The sequence below is a fragment of the Jaculus jaculus genome, chromosome 4, assembly GCF_020740685.1.
Source record: "Jaculus jaculus isolate mJacJac1 chromosome 4, mJacJac1.mat.Y.cur, whole genome shotgun sequence".
NCBI lineage: Eukaryota > Metazoa > Chordata > Mammalia > Rodentia > Dipodidae > Jaculus > Jaculus jaculus.
In genome coordinates this window covers 60448876-60470352 of record NC_059105.1, presented here as the reverse complement: position 1 = coordinate 60470352, position 21477 = coordinate 60448876, and the positions used below count along the sequence as shown (strand labels likewise).

Sequence of the window (21477 nt, the reverse complement as noted above, 5' to 3'; positions counted from 1 at the left end):
GCTTAATGTTTTTTTTGTAAATTTAGTATTCTTTCAATTAAAGTAGTTTATGTACATAGTTAGAAAATTAAAGATGCCTAAAAATTCTCAAAAAAATTAAAAAAAAAAATAGAGAGCTGGCTGCCTTCCCTGTAACTTAACATCCCAGAGATCGGCACTTTTAAGTGTTAGTGGTTTGTCTTATTTACTTTCCTACTTTAAATTGTTATACTATTATTTTTTGATGTATCAATTCAGAGCATTTTTTGAATTCCTTTATTTTTGTTTTGTTTTGTTTTATTTTTTCAAGGCAGGGTCTTATTCTTGCCCAGGCTGACCTGGCGTTCACTGTGTAGTCTCAGACTGGCCTCAAACTCAATGGTTCTTCTACCTCTGCCTCCAGAGTGCTGGGATTAAAGGTGTGTGCCACCACATCTGGCTTGAATTCCTTGTATGGTAGGCAAGAATAACTTTTTTTAAAAATTTTTATTAACATTTTCCATGATTATAAAATATATCCCATGGTAATTCCCTCCCTCCCCACCCCCACACTTTCCCATTTGAAATTCCATTCTCCATCATATTACCTCCCCATTACAATCATTGTACTTACATATATACAATATCAACCTATTAAGTACCCTCCTCCCTTCCTTTCTCTACCCTTTATGTCTCCTTTTTAACTTACTGGCCTCTGCTACTAAGTATTTTCAAAGAATAACTTTTATATCCCCACCTTCTCTATTTTTCTCTCTGTACCTCTTTCATTATAGAGTTATATACACAAAACTTTCTATTGAATCAATATATGTTAGTATTGCATATGGATGAATCACATGGTTGACTACAATTTCTGCTAGAATCCCATTTTTACTGCAGTTAGTAATTATTTGCTTTTTTCCTTATTTTTATTTAAAAATTAACAAAGACATGAGATTGTGACATTTTCTTACTTATATGTTACTATATTTTGTTTTTATTTGTCCCCACCTACTGCTTCCCCTACCCTCCATCTCCCTTGGTCTCCTTTCCGCAAATAGTCCTCCCCTGTACCTTCATAGATATTCATATTATAGATATTTCATTACATGGGCTGTTCTTGAAACTCATGTAGAGTTTTGTATACCTATCACAGTAATAATCCAAAGGCTCAAATTTTCAGATGTATCTGAGTCAGTCTGTTTCTTGTGTTGTTCTCTCGGGGTAGCATTTCCTTTGCACCCCTCTTCTGCTTTCAGACTTGCATTCCAGGACTCTGGGGTCTGAGACCCCTACTTGTATTTTAGTCTCATGTTAGATCTCCTGTGATAACTTCCTTCTTGACTTTCTGCCCTTTTTGCCAAAGCTTACCCACATGACATCCTGAGTGATGCATCAAGATAGAGACTCTGAGGCTTTGCAGGTCTGAAATGTCTCTGAAGTGATTGGTAGTTTGAGAATTTTAAAGACAAATCTTCATTGTCTTGTTGCTGTATTTATGTTCTCTTCCTTCCAGTGGGATCTGCTTTTAGTTTCTGGAAGCAGTTAAGAACACTTCACTGTGTTTCATAATGCTGTGTGCGTGTGTGTTTGCGTGTGCATGCACATACATGTGTTTGATGAATTCTTGACCTGGTGGAGACTCTTGATTAGTAGATTTGTCTTCTACTATTCTGAGAATTTTATTTTCTTTCTTCTTCTTCTTTTTTTTTTTTTTTTGGTTTTTTGAGGTAGTGTTTCACTGTAGCTCAGGCTGACCTGGAATTCACAATATAGTCTCAGGGTGGCCTTGAATTCATGGTGATCCTCCTACCTCTGCCTCTCAAGTGCTGGCATTTGGGGAGGGATGAGGTGCTGAGGATCAAACTCAGAACCTTGCACATACCAGTCAAGCACCACTGAGCTCTGTCCTCACTCATGGGTTGTCATTTTGATAATTTCCTTCTATTTTCTTTATCCTATTTTTCTAAAATTCCTGTGAATTAAATGTTGAGCCTCTGGGATTGATCTTGGAATTGAAATTAAAAAAACTCTATAATTATTCCTTAAGTTGTATCATTAGTGTTTTTGTTGTTATTCTCCAGCTTAACTATTGAATTTTCTTCACCTCTATGTATTTAACTTCTGAGGTGTTTTTACTTCGTTACTTTTTCATAAAACTTTATTTTGTAGTTTATGTGTCTCCTATTTGAGGTTAAACATATTGTGTTTTTATTTATTTATTTATTTCAGTGTGAGAGAAAGAGGCAGAGAGAGAGAAGAGAGAGAATAAGAATAGCCGCACCAGGGCCTTTAGCCACTGTAAACAAACACCTGATGCATGTGCCACCTTGTGTATCTGGCTTTATGTGGGTACTGGAGAATTGAACCCAGGTCCTTAGATTTTGCAGGCAAGCATCTCTACTGCTGAGCCATCTCTCCAGTCCCCATATTGTATTTTTTATGAGCCTTTCCCTGCTTCTGGCATTGTTTGTATGTATGTATGTATGTATGTATGTATGTGTGTGTGTATGTATGTATGTGTGTATGAATGATGATATATGTGTGTGCTTCTATTTTCCTTTGATTTGGACTCTTTCAGAAGCCTTGGTTACCCCTTCATATTAGTCAACTTGACAAGTCCTTGGGTGTGGTAAAGTTTACCTTTTTCCTAAAAAGAATATCAAGCAGAGAGCTGGCCTTTTCTTATTGGGATTCTCTAAATTTCATTGTGATGCTTGTATACTTTTCAGAAAATGTCAGAGAAATTTACTGTGAAGCAAAATGCATTTATTCAATAGGTAAATTTTTAAATCATTTTATAATCAGAATGTTTTGAGAACGTTTTATTTAAACACCATATTTAATTTTTAAACACTCTGCTGAGATTATATTTTTATGTGTTAATGTTGTAAAATATTACTACTGAGAGCCTCCATTTCATTATTTTATTTCATTGGTTTTTAAGTATCTTTTGTGCATAGTATGATTCTGATTTTTTGGAAGTGGGGAGCAAGAGGGTGCTGCATTGTTTTTCTTATGGATAAGGAGCTACATACTTTGGGGCGGGCATTGTTTGATTAGTCTGTAAAGATAATTGTATTTTCTCTAAAGTGGAGTCCTATCGTAGTTCTAATTAACCAGTATTAGAAGAGAGGATACTTTTATTCTAGATGGAAGGGCTAGTTGTTAGGTACATGCAGGTCTTTGGTAGAACAGCTGAAATAGGTGGTGGCTAAGACACAAATACACCTGTAGTTAGCTTGACATGGGCCTTCATCCCTTTCCTGCATGTGACCATTACTGTCTTTATTGGGCTTACTTCATGTCTGCTTTGATATGTACATCTTTGGAACCCTTATCCTTCCTCTTCTCCCAAGGCCATGATACGTATATTTCCATAGGGTGGAATTTGCCCTGTAGTAGGCTTCCCATTCCCTGGCCCACAATCTTCTGTTGGTGTCGGTTGGTAGAACATTTTTGAACACTTAGTATAGGCTCAATGTTTTTACCTCATTCAAGCCCCACAGCAGATGTCCAAGGATGGAGGAGTAGCCCAGATGCCCAGAAGCCACACTGACTCATGGGATTATTGAGTGAGTCTGGCCAGTGGAAGAATTTTGTCAATATTTTTTGGGTTTTTAAGGTTTGGACAAAGACTTTTATTCACTTCAGTCTCAATGTAGTATGCATTTCTCAGTTCAGTTGCATGAGACAGCTAGGAACAAAAAGAAGACTTTCATGAAGGGATTGATAGCCATCGGGAGCTGTATTCACTCTGTTCTCCTCCCCTCCTCCCGGCCTCTCCTGCTGTTATAAGCAGAACCCCTCTGGGTGAGATGGAGTAGTGTAAAATTGAAGGATAGTATAGAGGAAAGCTTTTCAGTTCATTGGCACCATTCCCTTCTTCCAGCACTTGGACTTAACATCCTGAGAGAGCTCAGCACTTTCTTGTTTTTTTAAATTTTTTTTTCTTAAGTAATTTTTTTTGTTGACTACTTCCATACTTACAAACAATATCCCCTGGTAATTCCCTTCCTCCCCCAATTTTCCCTTTTGAAACTCCACTCTCCATCATATCCCCTCCCCCTCTCAATCAGTCTCTGTTTATACTTTCTTGTTTTTGAAAGCCATATGGCTGGCATGTGCTTTACCACATTAAAAAAAAAAGTATGGTCCAGTGATAGAAGGCTTAAGTATTTTAATATTTATTAGCAAATACATACCAGTCTATGTGATTGACAGCCTTCATTTGACAAATTTATATGGTAAGAGAGCCTATGATGAGTATCTTTTAAGTCTTCCACCAGCATTAGACGGTACTTGAGTTAAAAGGAAAGATAGGAACATGTCTTTTCCTGTGGTACTTGTGCTTGCCCAGTGTTTCATTATGACTTCAGAGCTGTACTCAGGTGACTGAGCCCTTTGCCATGGGTGAGACCTTAGGATACAACTCGCATTTGATGAGTTACTGTTTTTTCTTTGCTTTCTTGTTTTTCAGTGGTTGGTTATAGAAACATGTATTCCAGTAAATACCTGTGGTTTAATGCTATAGTCATGGATGTCAAACCATTTTTTTTTCCTCTTTCTGTGGCAACTCTGGTCAGCTTAGCTTGATTTCTAGGGCTTCTAAATTAGCATGTAGATGAAACAGAGCACGCCATTGCTATGTAACTATTGATGTTTTCATGGGCTTGGTCAAAAGATATAGGGAATAGTGGCCAACATCCCAGTTACCAAAAATACAGGACAATCATTGTGGTCAGACTTTGTGTAATTTTGGTGGATTTTATTTTTCTTTTAACCACCCACAATACATAAAGTTGAACAACTCATTAAATTTCCTGCTTAAAGTTTCCTTTATAGCACAAGGATGAAATTAAATAAGTCTATATATTTAAAATGGAAACAAATGTAGCCAGCATCACTATTTTTCAAGTCCTGTGTATGTATCCATGTAGGTAGTGTATATCACTTACTCACTCACTAGCAGTGCCTTTATGAATAGAAGACCTTTGCAACCTTGACACAATGCTCAGGGGGAAAAAAAGTGCCAATACAGTTTTTTTTTTTTTTTTTTTAAGTAGGCATTTATGCAACTCAGTACCATGACACCGCTTTGCATAAGTCAATTTTTGTGTTTAGATCTCCTTAGCCGTCGCTTGAGGAGAGCGTTAGCTCCTCTGTGGCTTTGCGTACGCAGCGAGCCTCCCAGCAGAGCTGCCCTTGTTTCTCCTGGCTGTGCGTTTTTATTGACGTAGCCCATGACTTCTGGGGGTACTGAGCGCACAGAATGTAGCATGGCTGTCTTGCTTTTGTGAATCAAGTCATGCTGGCCACAGAATGTCCTTGAATGTTACTTGAATCCTGGTGGAGTATTTTAGCATAGCAATATCTTTTTTGTTGTTGTTGTTGTTTGTTTCATGACAGTCTTTTGTGGGGAGATGTCCAGCTTCTACTGTAATGTTTATATCTGCCACTTCTGAGGATTTGATTCTTAGAGGTGTTTTTATTTTGAGTGAGTATGATGGAAGTAGATAATGCTGTGGATAACTTGTTAATAGTACATCTGCTAGAGGCGTCCTCTTGGAGAAAATGAGTGGCTTCACTTTCCGAGTTAGTGTTGTTTTACCTTCTGACTTTCATACTGGGGTTTTCTTTTCCTTCTGGTTTTCAGCCCTGGTGACCAGTGGGGTGACAGGTGTCACACAAAGCCAGATCACCCTCAAGTTCTCCTCTTTCTGGTTTTCAAAGTTGTGTGTTTTACCTTAACTTTCCCTTTCTGTGTGCTCTGAAGAGCCTATAAGAAACAGTGGCTGAATGTTGTTTACACATTATACATTTGTTTACCTCTTTTAAAGTTTTTTCAGTCAGCATTTATTGGTGACTTTCTAAGTGCTATGTTGCTGGTATTTGTCTTTGCTTTCTTTATTTCTTACACATTTTTTAACTTTCTAATTCTTAAGTGCACTTAAAAAACTCACTGCTTTTTAATAAATAAACTGGCTATCTTCACTACAATTGGCTTTTAAACTTTTTTCCTTTTTTCAGTAAACTGTTTGAGTTATATTTTATTATTCCCATATCTTTTGTGTGGATAAGTATTTTAAAAAAACTTCGCACATGAGTTTTTTCTTTTGATTTTTGAATACTTTTATTTTTGGGGTTAGTTAGAAGTAATATATACAATAGTTATTAGAACAAGAGTTTGTGGGTATTTAAATAACAATATTTGTAACTTTAGAAGATAAGTGACTTGGAAATACTAGAATGGTGAAAGAACTAGCCACTAAATGAACAGTAATCTAATATCCAGTATGGATTCAGATGGATGTAGCTAAAGCACTTTAATTGTGAAATACCTTCAAGCGTAGGATTTCTGTTCCCACAGGGAAATGATAAACATCATCTAAACATATGTGTTTTACCTATTTTGTAAGTATTTTTTATTTTTCTTCCAAATTATAAAAGGTGTGTATGCTTACATTTTTGTTATGGAAATTCTGCTTGTTTAAAATATTGTAGTAATTTTATCAATTCAATAAAACTGAGCCATGTGAACAGTGTGGGGGAAAATGTCTAATGAATTTGCCTTGACACTAAGGAAATATATAAGATGTTTTGGAAGTTTAAGAAATGGTAACCCTCTGCTTTCTCTAAAGATCACCCTGGTTTGCTGAACACAAATGTGGAATACTATTGGATAGCTTAAAGTTAGTGCTGTGATATGAGGAAAGATACTGAGAGAAGTAAAAATTAATCTTTAAATAAAAGCATAAAGGTAGGTTACTTTATATGTTTAGATCAGTTGTTCTCTAACTTGGTTTGACAAATAAAATGATCCTCAAATGCAAATGGGGGTACACTTAAATTTTCTGAGTTCTAGATTGGTCCTGACTAATTATGGCAGAGCCCTTTGTGGTAGGACCCAGCTACCTCACTGGAATTCTAGTTTGTAGCTCAACTTGAGAACCATTGAAGTGGATGAAAATTCCCACTCCTGATGTATTTAAGAAGGGGTAGGTGTGCCTGCATGTGTATGTATGAATGTACATGCATACATAAATACATATAGCAGGGTAAATACATATACACTCTCTCTTTAAAGTCTGGGACTATCACTGAGCAAGACTAAAAGTGCCTTTTCCTTTCCATAGTCTTAGAATCAGTAGTACCTCTTTCCCTTGCCAGCTTGTTTGAAATGCATGTTCTCAGGCCCCACTCCAGAGCTGCTGAAAGAGATTCTGCATTTTCCCAAGATGTTCTGGTGATTGCTGAGAAGCCTGGTTGGGGGGGTGGCATTCACGCAAATCACATGTCATTCCACCTTGGTGTTGCTTTCTCGGGTGTTGTGTCTTACACACAGTGAGAAGTGAGAAAATGAAATTGGCTCTGCCTGGTGTCCCTTCGGCAGAGTAATAGAAATGGTTTCCTGACCCGGAGCAGATGCAAAGAAAGTGACCACTGTCACCGCCACACCATTCTTCCCTGAGACGGGAGACAGAAAGCAGCTGACAGCCACCCGGCTGAAGGCAGTGCTCTTCATTACTTCTCTCAGCCATCTTGGATATTAAGGGAAACAAGACATACAGTGCTCACAAGAGTACTTGTCACACTTTTTTTTTTTTTTTTTTTTTTTTACCTTGAGAATCCTTTGAGAGACATCCTTTCAAGAATTTACTTTTCCTCCTCTGAAACTGGAATAAGTCTACTCAGCATTAACCACTTAAGAAACTTCCATTGCCAAGATAACTGTTCCAAGAACTCCCAGCTGCCCGTTCCCTTCAACTCAGCCCTTCAAAAATCAGGCAGATTATTTTGTCAGGATAACATGAAGGGTGAAAGGTTCCTCTTCTTTTGCTTTTATTCTAGCACTCAGTAATGTGGTTTCTGGCAAACTCACTGCCACCTATCCCCATGACTTGCTGTGTGAGGCTTGTGTTCTATTTTCCTGGCTCCATGGCAGGTAGAGTTAGGTAGGGGTTTAGCATTTCTGGATTTAGCTTTCTGAGGAGATGATGAATTTACTACACTAGAAAAGTAAGGCCTTTTTTTTTTTTTTTTTTAATTTGTTTGTTTCTCAAGGCAGGGTCTCACTGTAGCCCAGGCTGACCTGGAAATCACTCTAGTCCCAGGCTGGCCTCGAATGTATAGTGATCCTCCTACCTCTGCCTCCACAGCTGGGCTTAAAGGTGTGCACCACCTCACTAGGCAAGAAGAGCCTTTTTATAAGGAATGACCCAAAGGGATTCTGTTGTTGACTGTCCTGAAATGGTGACCCTCAAAATGGATCAGAGCCTCTTACTTTCTCGCCACCAGGTTTGGTTTTTGGTGATATGAAGTGGTGGCAAAACTGCATTGGCAAACATATCCTGCTTCTAGTTGCAGGTCTACCGCTCATTTAGTGATTTGGAGTACAGTAGTCATAGACCCTTGATCTCAGTATCCTGTACGTTCAGCCTGCGTTCTGGTGGGTATCTCCACCTAGGGCAAGAGGCCTTCTCTGCTCAGTGAGCCTTCTGTGTGTTAGGAAACCAGCCTCCTGCGTGCTTCTGGTCATGTGGCTTGGTTGCTGTCCCTTTTCTCCAGCTTCGTTGAGTTCTAAGCAAGGAAGTCAGAGTGGGAGGGAGGGTGGTGGACAGCTGGCCTTGCTTATGAATGTGGAACAAGTTTCTCAGCAGGTTGGGGGATAAGTAAGGAGTGTCTGTATCCCTCACCTGGCTGGAACCTAAAGCAGATTTGTGGTGGTCTTGGATCTGCCCTAGCAAAGTGACTGGTGAGCATCAGGGAGACCTATGATAGGTCCTTTCTAACTTCTGTGATCTCTAGCCATAGTGATTGCACATATTTATTGGGCACCATGTTAAGCACCCCTGTAAACATTTTACCTGTACTTTTGTAATCCTTACAACAATCTTGTGAGTGTTGTTTCTGTTTTATGGATGAGGACATTAGGGAATGGAGATATCCAGTAACCACCCTCAAGCCACACACATTAGTATAGGGCTCCCTAGATTTGAGATTACCAGTCAGGTTACCCCACACATCTTAAGTGCAGATGCACAACTTGCTTATTATGTAATCAGGTTATGGGTTATAAGATGGAAGGATTCTGTAAAAAGGTAGGATGATAGCAAAGTCTGCTGATAGTTTATGTGGATGGGTTGATTCTAGGAAACTGGTATGGATGGGGTTGTGACTTCATGTCACCCCTGTTGATGGATATTGGGGAAGAAGAACTGATCTGACCCGGAAGTGATGTAATAGTACTGTTTCTTGAAGGAGAGTCTGGAGCAGCAATACCACCCACCTTGGCAGGAGGCACTGCTTTTGCAGGAGCTGGGGAGAAAAAGCCCAACTGAAAAATCCAGAGACAGGGTTCTTGCATTCTAGACTGAGCTTCTGACTGTCTATGATCTTCTGGAGCAGTTCTGTCAAATTCATCCATGCAGCAGAGCCCTGTTGTCTAGGCTTGGGCTTCCATTGAGGTATAAAAGGCAGCACATGGCTCAGCACATGGCTCTTCCTCTGCAAAGAGATTGCTGCCCCTCCCTTTCCCTTCCCCAGGATCTTTTTAGAAAAACCACCTCATCAGACCTTCTGCTTATTTTGAGGTAAGAACAAGCATTTAACATTGTAAGACAATGACTCAGTGCTGCTGTCACATCTCATAACCCACAACCCCAGGGGAAAGACCAGCAATCCCACTGAGGAGGGCCCTCAGCGGATGGGGGCAGGGAGGTGGGAAATGACAGTATCAACAATGATGTGTCTATATCAAGTTTCTACTTAAATACATATATAAAATCTTTCATACAAAAAAGTACAATGGATGCCACTGGCTTTTCCCAGAGTATGGTGGGTCCTGTTTACCTCTCCACTTGCACAGTTTCTTGAGTGTTGATTATTTAGTTGGACCATTACTTGGAGAACTGCCCTGCCTAATGGGCACTGTTCACACTTCTCTGCCACCCATTGTAGCCTTCCCAGTCTCAAAGACAGTGGCTGCTGACTGGTTGGTTAAGGGTACAAAAAGGATCCCTGACTCCTGGAAGTAGCTCTGTGTTGCTCCCCATGAAATTAGGCTGGGCTCCTGTGACACTCCATTTTCATGTAGCTTTCCTCTTCTGCCCTTATTTCCCTCCTTTTTCATGAGAGCAATCCAAGGAATTAACTGAGACCAGTGGAACCCCTATCTGTATTACCTCCTCCTGAGTATTTACCAGGAGAGCAGGTACAGCTGTTGGGCTGGACAATTCTCTGTCCACACATGGCAGCCAACCGTCCAGACTTTGGGCTGAGGCCAGGCTCAGAGCTCTGCTTTGAGGGACTCTGATTTAGGACAGAAAACTTGCTGAATAAGTTAATGAAGGACCAAGCTCTTCCTTTGCAGAATCAAAACTGGCTTCATTTGCTTTGACTTTGATTTTAGTGCAGTTATGTTAAGGAGGCAATTAATCAGCTTCATCTATTTACAGTGAGTTACTATTAGCTAACTGAAGTGGACAATACGGGTTTCTAAGGCACTAGATACTAATGTTCTAAGTACTTTTCAGTTCTAAAAAACATGGTAGAACTACACTAAAATCTATATATCTTTGTTTTGAGGCCCTTTGTAGTTTTATTTTTTTTTTAAATTTTTTTATTTTTTTGGTTTTGCGAGGTAGGGTCTCACTCTGGTCCAGGCTGACCTGGAATTAACTCTGTAGTCTCAGGGTGGCCTTGAACTCACGGCGATCCTCCTACCTCTGCCTCCCGAGTGCTGGGATTAAAGGCGTGTGCCACCATGCCCGGCTCCCTTTGTAGTTTTAATAGTCTATGTAGTTGATTTAGTTGAATTGACTCATAAATTTATATATGCATATATATATGTATATATATATCTTCTGAACTAATATATATATATATATATATATACACATGTAATATATATATGATGTTTTAACACAATTGCTGAATTCATCTAATATAACAATTTATGTTTTGATTTTAAAGAACTTATTAGCACTGGCTGTTTGAAACGTGTATTGTTTTACCTAATCTATGGTCTGTCTTATGCTGTGAGGATGTGATAGTTCCCACTCCAGAATCACACAGAGAACACTCAACCACACATTATGAGGTGCAGATAGCTTGCTTTATTTTGTTGTTACTATCTCAAGGAGGTCCAACAATTATAACTAACAATTGTACTTATACCTGCATGAAAAGAACTATAGCAAATTAATATTTTTTGGGCAGTTAACATTGTTGTTTTAACGACAGCTTCATTTGTTGTTGTGCTTTTATTTATTTATTTATTTTTTGCTGTGGCTCGTTGCTTCATTGCCCAGATTTTCAGGTATGGTTTAAATTTAGAACTACCACACAAAAGCATTGGCTGCACCCGGAACCTCCAGGAGTTGGCACTGCTCTGGCATAGGAATACTTGAGTAGCTTGGTTACATGAGGGGATGGCCAGGAGATGGTACTTTTCCAAGCTATCCAGGCACTCTTTATGTCAGAGACAGTGTGAAATGAGCGAACAAAGTATTGGCCGTTATACTTTGCTCTGGTAATAAGTAAGTCAGGACAATTTAAAGTATGACATCATCAGTGAAAATGTAAGGCGTTAAAGTGTTGCTTACAGGAGGGTAAATGCAAACATCACCAATGCCTTACATTTCTGACACACAGGTGCTGTGCACATCTTGGGGCATGTGCTACATCATCTGCGTTTGGGTGGATAGGGTGTCTTCAGTGGGGAATTTCTCAACCCACTGAGGCAGACTTAGACATCAACAGCATGTTGAGGCACAAAGATTTGTTTAAGTGTTGGGCAGGGTATTCGTTCCGTAAGAAACTTTCTCCTACCAACGGTTAGTTTCAAAAGTTACAGTGTAAAATGTCATAAAATAAATGGTACAAAACTTTATAACCGTTAATCCGGCTATATACAGTATGTACATGGTCATTAGCAAATATTCTTCGGTCAACAATTATGAAAAGATTGAAATGCATATTTTTGAACTTTGACTCATTTAGATGGATACAAAACTACCTTTTTAAAAAAAATATTTACAGATCAGAAAGATTAGTCCATGTGAATCATTTGTAAAACGTTAAGGGTGAGTATAGAGGATAAGAGCCCCCGGCCCTCTTACATAGAGCGAATGTTAATATTCACAGTGGCAGAATCAGACCCAAATTCATTCCCTAGGCTCAGGGTATAAAGTCCCCCATCTTCTTTCTGTACGTCAGTGATTATCAGGGTTGTCAAGTCATCTGTGTTTTCAATGTGGAATCTTCCTTGTTGTTCTTGGTTTTGGATTTTTCTTCCACCACAGGACCATGTTATTTCTGGGGTAGGCTCCCCCGTAAAAGCACAGGCTACAGTTAGAACTTTGCCTTCATCTATACTGATATCAGAGGGAAGCGCTTCGATTTTAGGTGGAATTCCTTTAGGAAACAACAACAAAAGCATTTTAGGATTCCGGGGGGCGGGGAGGAGGGAATGACTTATTCTCTACTGAATTGTATGGACTAAAGACACACCAGACTATGTGGCTTGTCTACTAGCTCTACTGATCATTTTATTGGCTCACCTCTTCCGCCTGCTTTAAGCATCCTACTAGTTGAACTTTCCAGTTGTGTCATACTAGATTTTCCCACAAAACTGCTGGAGCTCATTTCTACAAAGGACTGTTGCATGGAGGACATGCTTTTGGCAGACATGCTTGCAAATTTCATTTCAGTCATGCTGCTAGCGGTGCTGCTGCTGAAACTGCTGAAGGAGGCCTCCTGCTTGGAGGCGGACATTTGGACTGACTGAGACGAGAAGCTTCCTTGCAAGCTCGTGTCGCCACTTGTCCTCAATACTACCTCTTTGGATGGCTCTTCCACTAGAGCTGTGGAGCATAGCAGATACACAGTGAGCATGGGTGACGTCTGACACCGACAAAATTGGAAACTTACACAGAGAAACGTAATCAGAACGCTTTGCTGTTGAAGCATAAGCAAATGCATGCATACATATACATACATGTGTCAAGAGCTAGCTCAATGGCTCTAAGAAATAAATCCTTATGTTTCTAGCGTCACATGCAGGTGCTAGGAGTCACTAGGAAAAACATGATTAGCCATAGAGAACATGATTGACATTGTATGTATGGGGCAGTTGGTAGCTTGACTTGAAATTTAACTTACCCAAGTTCCTGATCAGCTGTAAAGAAACTACAAGGATGAATTCATGCAGGCTGAGTGTCCCTCTTTCACATGGAGACTTCTAAGAATTTTCTGTGCTCAAAACACAGGCAACACTCACCCCTGCCCCATGAGGTCTTAAGGAAAATGGCAAATGATAATACGTACGAAGGACTGTTAAGGAGGCTGTAGCTGAACACTGGCCATGGAAGTTTTTGGCCTTCACTGTGTACTTCCCACTGTCACTTACTGAGGCACTTCGGATTTCAAGAGTGTATACATTTCTGGAGCGACTCACATTGACATGTGAAGAAATAGAAATCTGAAAGGAAAGAAAAACGTTTTCAGGGGGAGACATGGTAGTTTACACTTTCTTCAATAATATATTCAATAATTTAACTTACTGGCAGGTTGTTTTTAAGCCACTCAATTTCAGGGGATGGCTCCCCACTGATTTCACAAGAAAAGAGAACGTTTTGTCCTTCATTAACGTTTTGAGATCTAGGTTGTGAGATGAAGGCTGGAGCATTGGAGAGCTCTTGGCTTAGGGTCAAATCATATTGACACTTGACGATGCCCTGACTGGTTTTGCCTATGCAGGTGAGGATTCCTTCATCCCTGTGACTGGCCTGCTTGATGGTGAGGGTTTGGTCACTGCCAGAGACACCATATCTGTACTCTTCGGAGTTGGTAAGCTCGATGCCATTCAGTATCCATTTTACATCGGTGGCCCCCACAATGTTGGCTTTCAGGGTCACTCTTTGACCATCAGTTATGCTTATCTGCGCAGAAGATGCCTTAATCTCAGCATGGGTACTGACTTCTCCTGATGCCTGGAAGGTTTTAGTGACTTCTTCCTGGACCATAGACTTTTCCAGGGAAGCTGCTGCAGATCTCTTGACCTCCTCGGAAACAATCTTTGATGCTTCCTCTTTGATGGCTACTTTTTCATGGGATTTCACCTGTGACATCTTGGTTTCTTCAGAAGTTAGGGCTTTTTGGGAAATTTCCTCTTGGACCATTTCTTTCTTCTGAGATGTAATTTCAGAGGTCTTTTGGGTGGATACTTTCTGTGCCTCTGTGACTTTCACTGCTAAAATAGAAACTTCTGTAAGCAGATTTCATTGGAATGAGACCCCCCACAGATCTATATTATCCTAGATTCTACATGTTTATAACAAAGAATCAAAGACAAAAAAAGTCTCATGTAGCCCAGGCCAACCTCAAATATGTAGCTGACTTTACTTATAGTTGAGGCTGATCTTTGACCCAATTGTCTCAACCTCTCATGCACCACCAGGCTCAGCACGACTTTATTTTTTTTTTAATTTTAATTTTTTAATTTTTTGTTTATTCTTATTTATTTATTTGAGAGCGACAGACAGAGAGAGAAAGAGGCAGATAGAGAGAGAGAGAATGGGCATACCAGGGCTTTCAGCCACTGCAAATGTTGCGTGTGCCCCCTTGTGCATCTGGCTAACATGGGTCCTGGGGAATCGAGCCTCGAACTGGGGTCCTTAGGCTTCACAGGCAAGTGTTTAACCACTAAGCCATCTCTTCATCCCAAGCATGACTTTATTTTTAAATATTCTTGAGACCTGAATATAAGAGTCTATGGAATTTTATACAATGCCACATATAACTATGCATGTCTTTTATGCTAATACAAAAACATTAACTTCAAATATATGTTCCTATATATGTGGACAAATGATATTCTGAATTGGAGAGGCTTTTATTTTTTTATTATTTTGAGGTAGGGTTTCACTCTAGCTCAGGCTGACCTGGAATTCACAATTAGTCTCAGGGTGGCCTCGAACTCATGGCAATCCTCCTGGTTCTGCCTCCCAAATACTGGGATTAAAGGTGTGTACCACCATGCCTGGCAGGCTTTTATTTTTTATTTATCTTTAGTTATTTAAGAGAGAAAATAGGGCTGGAGAGATGGCTTAGCGGTTAAGCGCTTGCCTGTGAAGCCTAAGGACCCCGGTTCGAGGCTCGGTTCCCCAGGTCCCACGTTAGCCAGATGCACAAGGGGGCACACGCATCTGGAGTTTGTTTGCAGTGGCTGGAAGTGCTGGCACGCCCATTCTCTCTCTCCCTCTGTCTGTCTTTCTCTCTGTGTCTGTTGCTCTCAAATAAATAAATAAATTAAAAAAATAAAAAAAAAGAGAAAATATGGGTGTGCCACGGCCTCTTGCTATAGAGTTGACTCCAAACACCTGAACCACTTCTGTACATATGGCTTTATGTGAGTACTGGGGAATTGAACCTGGGTGGGCAGACTCTGCGGGCAAACACCTTTAACTGCTGAGCCATCTCCCCAGCCCACAGGAAGTTTAAAAATCTTTTTCATGTGTGTATTGTATAACATGTGTTCAAAACTGTTTTCTTAATGATTTTTTTTTTTCAGAAAAACTCTGGGAAAGAACAAAACTCCACCTACCTTTTACTGTTAACTTGCAGCTAGAGGACACAGAGCCAGCTGAATTGGTTACTGTACAAGCGTAAAGCCCGCTGTCAGACGTTTCCGTCTTACGAATTTCTAGGAAAAATTCTCCCTTGTCTTCAGAGAGCTTGTATTTGCCTCCTTGGGCAATAGCCTGTGGAATGCAAGCAATTTGCGTTTTTAACATGACTTAATGTTGAATTTTCTTTGGGATGATAGGAGATGTTTTTAGAGAAGGGTTAAGGGGCGTTTGGGAACTGGTTACCTTTCCATCCTTGGTCCAGATGACAGTTGGCCGTGGTTCTCCAGCAGCTTTAACTGCAAGTTTAGCAGTGCTGTCTGAAGTGACTGCTGTATCTTGTAGCCCAGTAACAATTACTGGTTTAGAGGAAATTGGCTCAGGAGCTTTGGGTTCCGTTTTCTTGGTTTCGGTTGACTCGGCAGTTTTCTGTGCTGCCTTCTTCGTCTCCGCTTTGCTTGCCACCTGCTCGTGGATGGTCTTGAAGGCTTGTCCTGTAAACTGGAAGCTCGTTTTGGATGTTCCCCCTTCTCCAGAGATCTCACAAACATATTCTCCACAATCCGATGCAGTGAGGTTATGGATTTTGAGCTCGTAGGTACCATCTGCTGAATAATGGAACTGAAAATGTCCGTTTTCCTTCACTTTCTTGCCATCTTTATACCATGTGACCTCTTTTGCACACAACACGCTGCTTTCAACTGCACAGGTCAGCTTTGCAATATCTTTTGCAGCTTCTGCTTTTAGGGACTGAGTTATTTTTGGTGGGGCCGAGACTGGGAGTTGCTGAACTTTCTCTGTGGATGTGGGCTTCGTCTCTGTGGGTGACACAGCTTTTGGATGAGAAGCTACAGGTTCTGGAGATTTCACGCGTTTTGGAGACTTCACTGCTTCTGGGGATTTTACCCGAGGCTCTGGGGATTTGACTCTGGGTGGGGATGTCACAGCCTTTTCCGTGCCCCGGGCCTTTTGAACAGTCAGGGTAAATTCTGCTTCCTGCTTCCCTTCGCTGTTTTCTACCACCACACTGTAGCTGCCCTCATCAGAAGCCTGCACTGACGAGATCTCAAAGGTGGACTTATACTTGGTGGTGGTCACTTGGTGGCGGGCAGAAGTACTTATCCCTTGGCCTCCACGCAACCAGGTCACAGTTGGTACTGGCTCACCGTCTGTGTCACAAGAGAACCTTGCGGATTCGCCTTCATGGACAGTTACAGACCTTGGCTTTGTTAGAATTCTCGCTTCCAGTGTCGTCTTGATTTTTCTGGCTGTGGATTTTTCTTCCAGAGACCTTTCTTCTACTGAGGCACTTTTCATTTCTGCGGATGCATAGTGCTCGTAGGATGACAGGCTTTCCCTCGTCTCTGTCACCTGTGATTTCACTTCCCTGACGGCAGAAGAAGCTTCCATCTCAGACGTCCTCTTAAATGATGACACCGCATATGCCTCGGTTTTTGTCAGCTCAGGGAAAACTGATCTTGGGACCTCTTCATCCCTGCGTCGTGACGCGTAGGTGGTATAATCCCCTCCGGTGACATCCAAGGTCGCGTAGTCCGAAGCTTCACCTTTGTAGTTGGTGCACACTGCACGGTAGGTTCCACTGTCCTCACTATGACAATCGAGGATTTCCAAGGTCAGGACCCCACTCGTGTTGGTGTAATGAATCTTGCTGCTCTCCTGGAGTTCTACACCGTTGTGGTACCATTTGACCTCTGCAGTTGGCTTAGACTGAACATTTAAGATGAAGCGTGTATTTTGGCCACATGGCACCCTATGGGAGCGCATCCTCAATGTGATTCGAGGGGCATGGTCCAGTGTGAAAGGCTGTTGACTTAAAACTTCATACATCCTTTCTGATGTTTTCTGAGTCTTTAAGGCAGCCTTCATGGACTCGTACCTGGAAAAGATATCAAATCTTGCAGACCTCTCAAATCTTGACAGTGAGCGCTCACTAGACACGGGGCTGGGAGACCGCGGGCGAGTTCTCTCTGGAGTAGGGGATCTTCTCTCTAAATCATCTTCATATTCGTCAGCTGGTTGTGGATGGGATCGGATCAGCTCAGACACAGGCCTCATTAACTCAATGTATGTTGGGGAGAGGGAGCGGCGGCGCCTCAGTAGTCTAGACACGGATGAGGAAGACTCTCTTTTCGCGCGTCTGGAGATTTCATATTCCTCCTCAATTTCTGTGATTTCTGTCACTTGCCTCTGTCGTCTGGATTTCTTTTTTGACTTTTCTTCCTTTGACATGTGATCAAGCTCACTTCTGTATTCTGAGAGACGCTGGGTGGTTGTCACTGGCCGGAGTAACTCCTCATCTTCCTTCTCAGCCATGATCCTCTGCCTCTGCTTCGGCTGTCTGTAGGAGGCCCGAGCATGCCGCTCCCGCAGCTCTGCATATGTCGTGCTTGTTTCCTCCTTCGTGGGGATGTGATAGCTTGAGTATCGAAGCTCTTTTCTTGCATCTTCCACCTTGACATGAGCTTGTGGGGAAGAATAGCGTAGGCTAGAAAGCTCAAAGCGTGGAGGGCTTCGACTCGGGGGTGAGGCTGAGAAGCCCAACTCAAGTTCTTCTTCCAGACGCAGCCTCTCTTCCTCTGTCCTTTTCATTGCCAGGTAGTCATCAATGGGGAGGAGTAATTCCTCATCTGAGATGTCACCCAGAGAGCGTCTCCTGGGCCTGTAGTAGTAAAAATCATAGTCAGGTGAAGGGGTACGCCGGCGGGCTGGTCTCACCATTTCAAGATCATCTTGGGACAGTTTGGGAATCCGCCACCTAGGTCTGTATTGATCTGTGATGCGGGGCAGAGGCATTACGTAGAACTGTTCCCATCTTGAAAGGCGGATACGCTTGGGTCTTTTCTGGACAACTCTGTCAAGTTTCCCGGGCATCTCATACTGATCACGTATCTTCTTGTACCACTTCATGTCAGACATAGGCACGAACTGCTTGATGTGTTGGTCTTCTTCCACAGTGGCCTGCTTATACTTGCGGGGCTCTGGTATTTCATAAGGCATGCGGAGTTTTCTCTCCTCCTTCTTTTCCTCTGTCTGAAGCCGGTATTCTCCCTTTACGGTCTTAGTGCTGACAGCAGGTTTGTAAAGGATAGCAGCTTCTCTCAGAGCCTCTTGGGCTACTGAAGTCAGTGGCACGGTTTCAGTTCCAGAAAGAATCTCAGCCATCCTTAGTGTCTTGTCAATCTGCTTTTGCACGTGCCGTTCTCGCTCCTCCTTACTCAGGAATTCCTGTTTGACGTATCGCAAGCGTTCCACTTGCAGGTGAGCCTGGCAGCTGGTGGATCCAGCCGTGTTTGTGGCTGTGACTCGGTAATAACCCGTGTCCTCAGGCAAAGTGTCCCTGATGTGCAGAGCATAATAATCCAGGCCTTCATGGACAATTTCAATGTGAGGCCCGAGGGGCAGTGGCTGACCATCTTTCTCCCATTTTAATGTTGGTGCAGGGATGCCAGACACTCTGATCTCAAAGCAGATACTTTGGCCTTCATGGCATTCTGCATTTGCCAGGAGCCGTTTGAACATGGGTCTGAGGGTGGTTTCTGTTGGAGGTGGGTGTAGTGTTACAGTCAGCTTTGCTTTACAGCTGTCCTCACCATATTTGTTCCTTGCCACAACAGTATATTCAGCGTCGTCATCTGTTGTTACACTGTTGATTGTTAACTGATAAAGACCCTTGTCAGACTCAAATGTGTACTTCTTATCATCATCACCTGGCTTGATTTTCTGACCTGATTTATACCATGTGACACGTGGCTCTGGGTGGACAGTTATAGTTACTCCAAAGCGGACATTCTCACCCACATAAGCTGTCTTGTTATAGAGAGGAAGGGTGAATTCTGGTGGTCTTTCCAGAAGCCTCATTGTATCTGTTCTGCGCTTAACTTTCTTGGTTCTACGGCAGTAATAGTCATAAACTTCTCTCACACCTTTAACAAATAGTTCTGCATACGAGCTGTCTTCCCCATAGTCGTTGACCACTTTGCATCTGTAGGTACCATCGTCAAATTTGGTAATGTCTTTGACATACATGGTGGCCACCCCATCTTCATAGGTGATTTCATATTTCTCACTGTTCTCCAGCTGTCTCACACCAAAGTACCAGGTCACCTGGGTAGACTGATCATAATTTTCAATTTTACATACATATTTGACATATCCTCCTTCTTCACCAACTGCATGCATTATCTGCCCTGAGACTGGGCCGATTTCAACGGACGCCACTTTCACTTTAGCGACACTCACACCCCTCTGGGATCTAATCGCACCACCACAGGAGATCCGAGCTGCCGACACTACCATATTGAGGTCTTTCTTGATCAGGGTGTGGTAGTAACGCCGGTGCTTCAATGTTCTGATGACTTTGGTACTGACTCTTTCTGTCTTTTGCTTCAGCCATGGGTGCTGGAGTGCCTCTGAGGCTGTCATGCGAGATTTTCTCTCCTTCACTAACAGCCGCTCAACAAAATCCATGGCTTCAAGGCTGATTTCTTTGAATGCTTCTTCGTCAAAAGTATATTCTGCATTCATGATGTTCTCAATCATCTGCTGGTTAGTTTCAGCCATGAATGGGTTCATCCCGCTTAGTAGCACGTACACCAGCGTACCGAGTGACCACATGTCTGTGGCTGAGCTGACAACATCGTGGTGGTGGACTTCAGGTGCATAGTACTCGGGGGCAGTGAACAGAAGCCGGAAGTTGTCCCCTGGCTTCAGCTGACGCGCTTGTCCAAATTCTATTATTTTAATAGTGGAGCTCTTTCTTGTTTGGTAAATGATATTTTCTGGTCTAATGTCAAAGTGTCCAATATTGTGGCTATGTAAGAACTCAAGGGCTTCGCAGACTTGGCGAACATAGCTTACAATTTCTCTTTCATTAAGCTCAAAAGCACTTGTGTTAATACGTTCAAATATGTCGAGTCCTGATATGAATTCAAAGATCATTACTAATTCTTCCATGCTTTCAAATGATTCATGGAGGTATAAGATGTTTCTGTGCCTAGCAATGTTTAGAATGGAAATCTCTTTCTTGACCAAAACCTGATCAGTCCCTTTGACTTTAACAAATTTGGCCATGAATGTCTTCTTTGAGGATGTTTCAACACAACGGTGCACAATGCCAAATTCACCACGCCCAAGGTCTTCAGCTATCACATACTTCTCATAGAGTTCCTTGGTTTTAGAATGTGATGCTTTGGTTGTGGAGACTTCCCTGGTTTCATCCACCTCTTCATCATAATTCAAAGCTCTTGCCTTATCTTCTTTGGTTATAGTTGGTTCTGAGGGCTCCGAAGGCTTGCTCAGGCCAAATTTATTTTCAGCTATGACCCGGAACTGGTAACTTGTTTTTCCAAATAAGTTGATGACAGTATAACGCGTTTCACGGGCTTGTCCTACCCGGAGCCATCTTTCTGCAGTAGTTGCACATTTTTCAATGATGTAGTTTGTGATTTTGCTGCCACCATCAGAAGCTGGTTCTGCCCAGGTTAAGTTTACAGAATCTCGTGAGACATCACTAACTTTGACTCCTCTGGGTGGGTCAGGAACATCCGCCACATCCAGTTCAACTGTCTTTTGATCAATTCCAAATCTGTTTTTAGCACAGACCACATAGAAACCAGCATCTTTTCTCTCTACTCCATTAGGGAAGACAAGTGATGTGAAAGACCTTGTGACAATTACTTGATAGTGACCATTATTGTCAATAAGATCTTGTCCTTTCTGCCAGGTGATCACGGGATCTGGTTTGCCACTGAAGGGGATCTTGATGCTGATTGCCTCCCCTCGGAGAGCATGAACGGCTCCCATGCCTTCCAGAGTTTTAGGCAAGTGTATTTTAGCTGGAACTGTATCAGGACAGAAGAACAAAGAATAA

At 41.8% G+C, this 21477-nt stretch overlaps 1 protein-coding gene across 5 annotated transcripts in view; it reads right to left on the bottom strand.

Annotated features, from left to right (window-relative positions):
- Window positions 1–12076: 12076 nt before the first annotated feature.
- Window positions 12077–21477, bottom strand: part of Ttn (titin) — a 282613-nt gene continuing 273212 nt past the window's right edge. For all 5 annotated transcript variants that reach the window (XM_045148517.1, XM_045148518.1, XM_045148519.1 and 2 more), the window contains 6 exons: window positions 15834–21448; window positions 15566–15722; window positions 13524–14212; window positions 13288–13441; window positions 12522–12824; window positions 12077–12375 (listed from right to left, as the gene is read on the bottom strand). In XM_045148517.1, the coding sequence (XP_045004452.1) occupies window positions 12077–12375; window positions 12522–12824; window positions 13288–13441; window positions 13524–14212; window positions 15566–15722; window positions 15834–21448 (7217 nt within the window). The remainder of the gene's footprint in view (window positions 12376–12521; window positions 12825–13287; window positions 13442–13523; window positions 14213–15565; window positions 15723–15833; window positions 21449–21477) is intronic.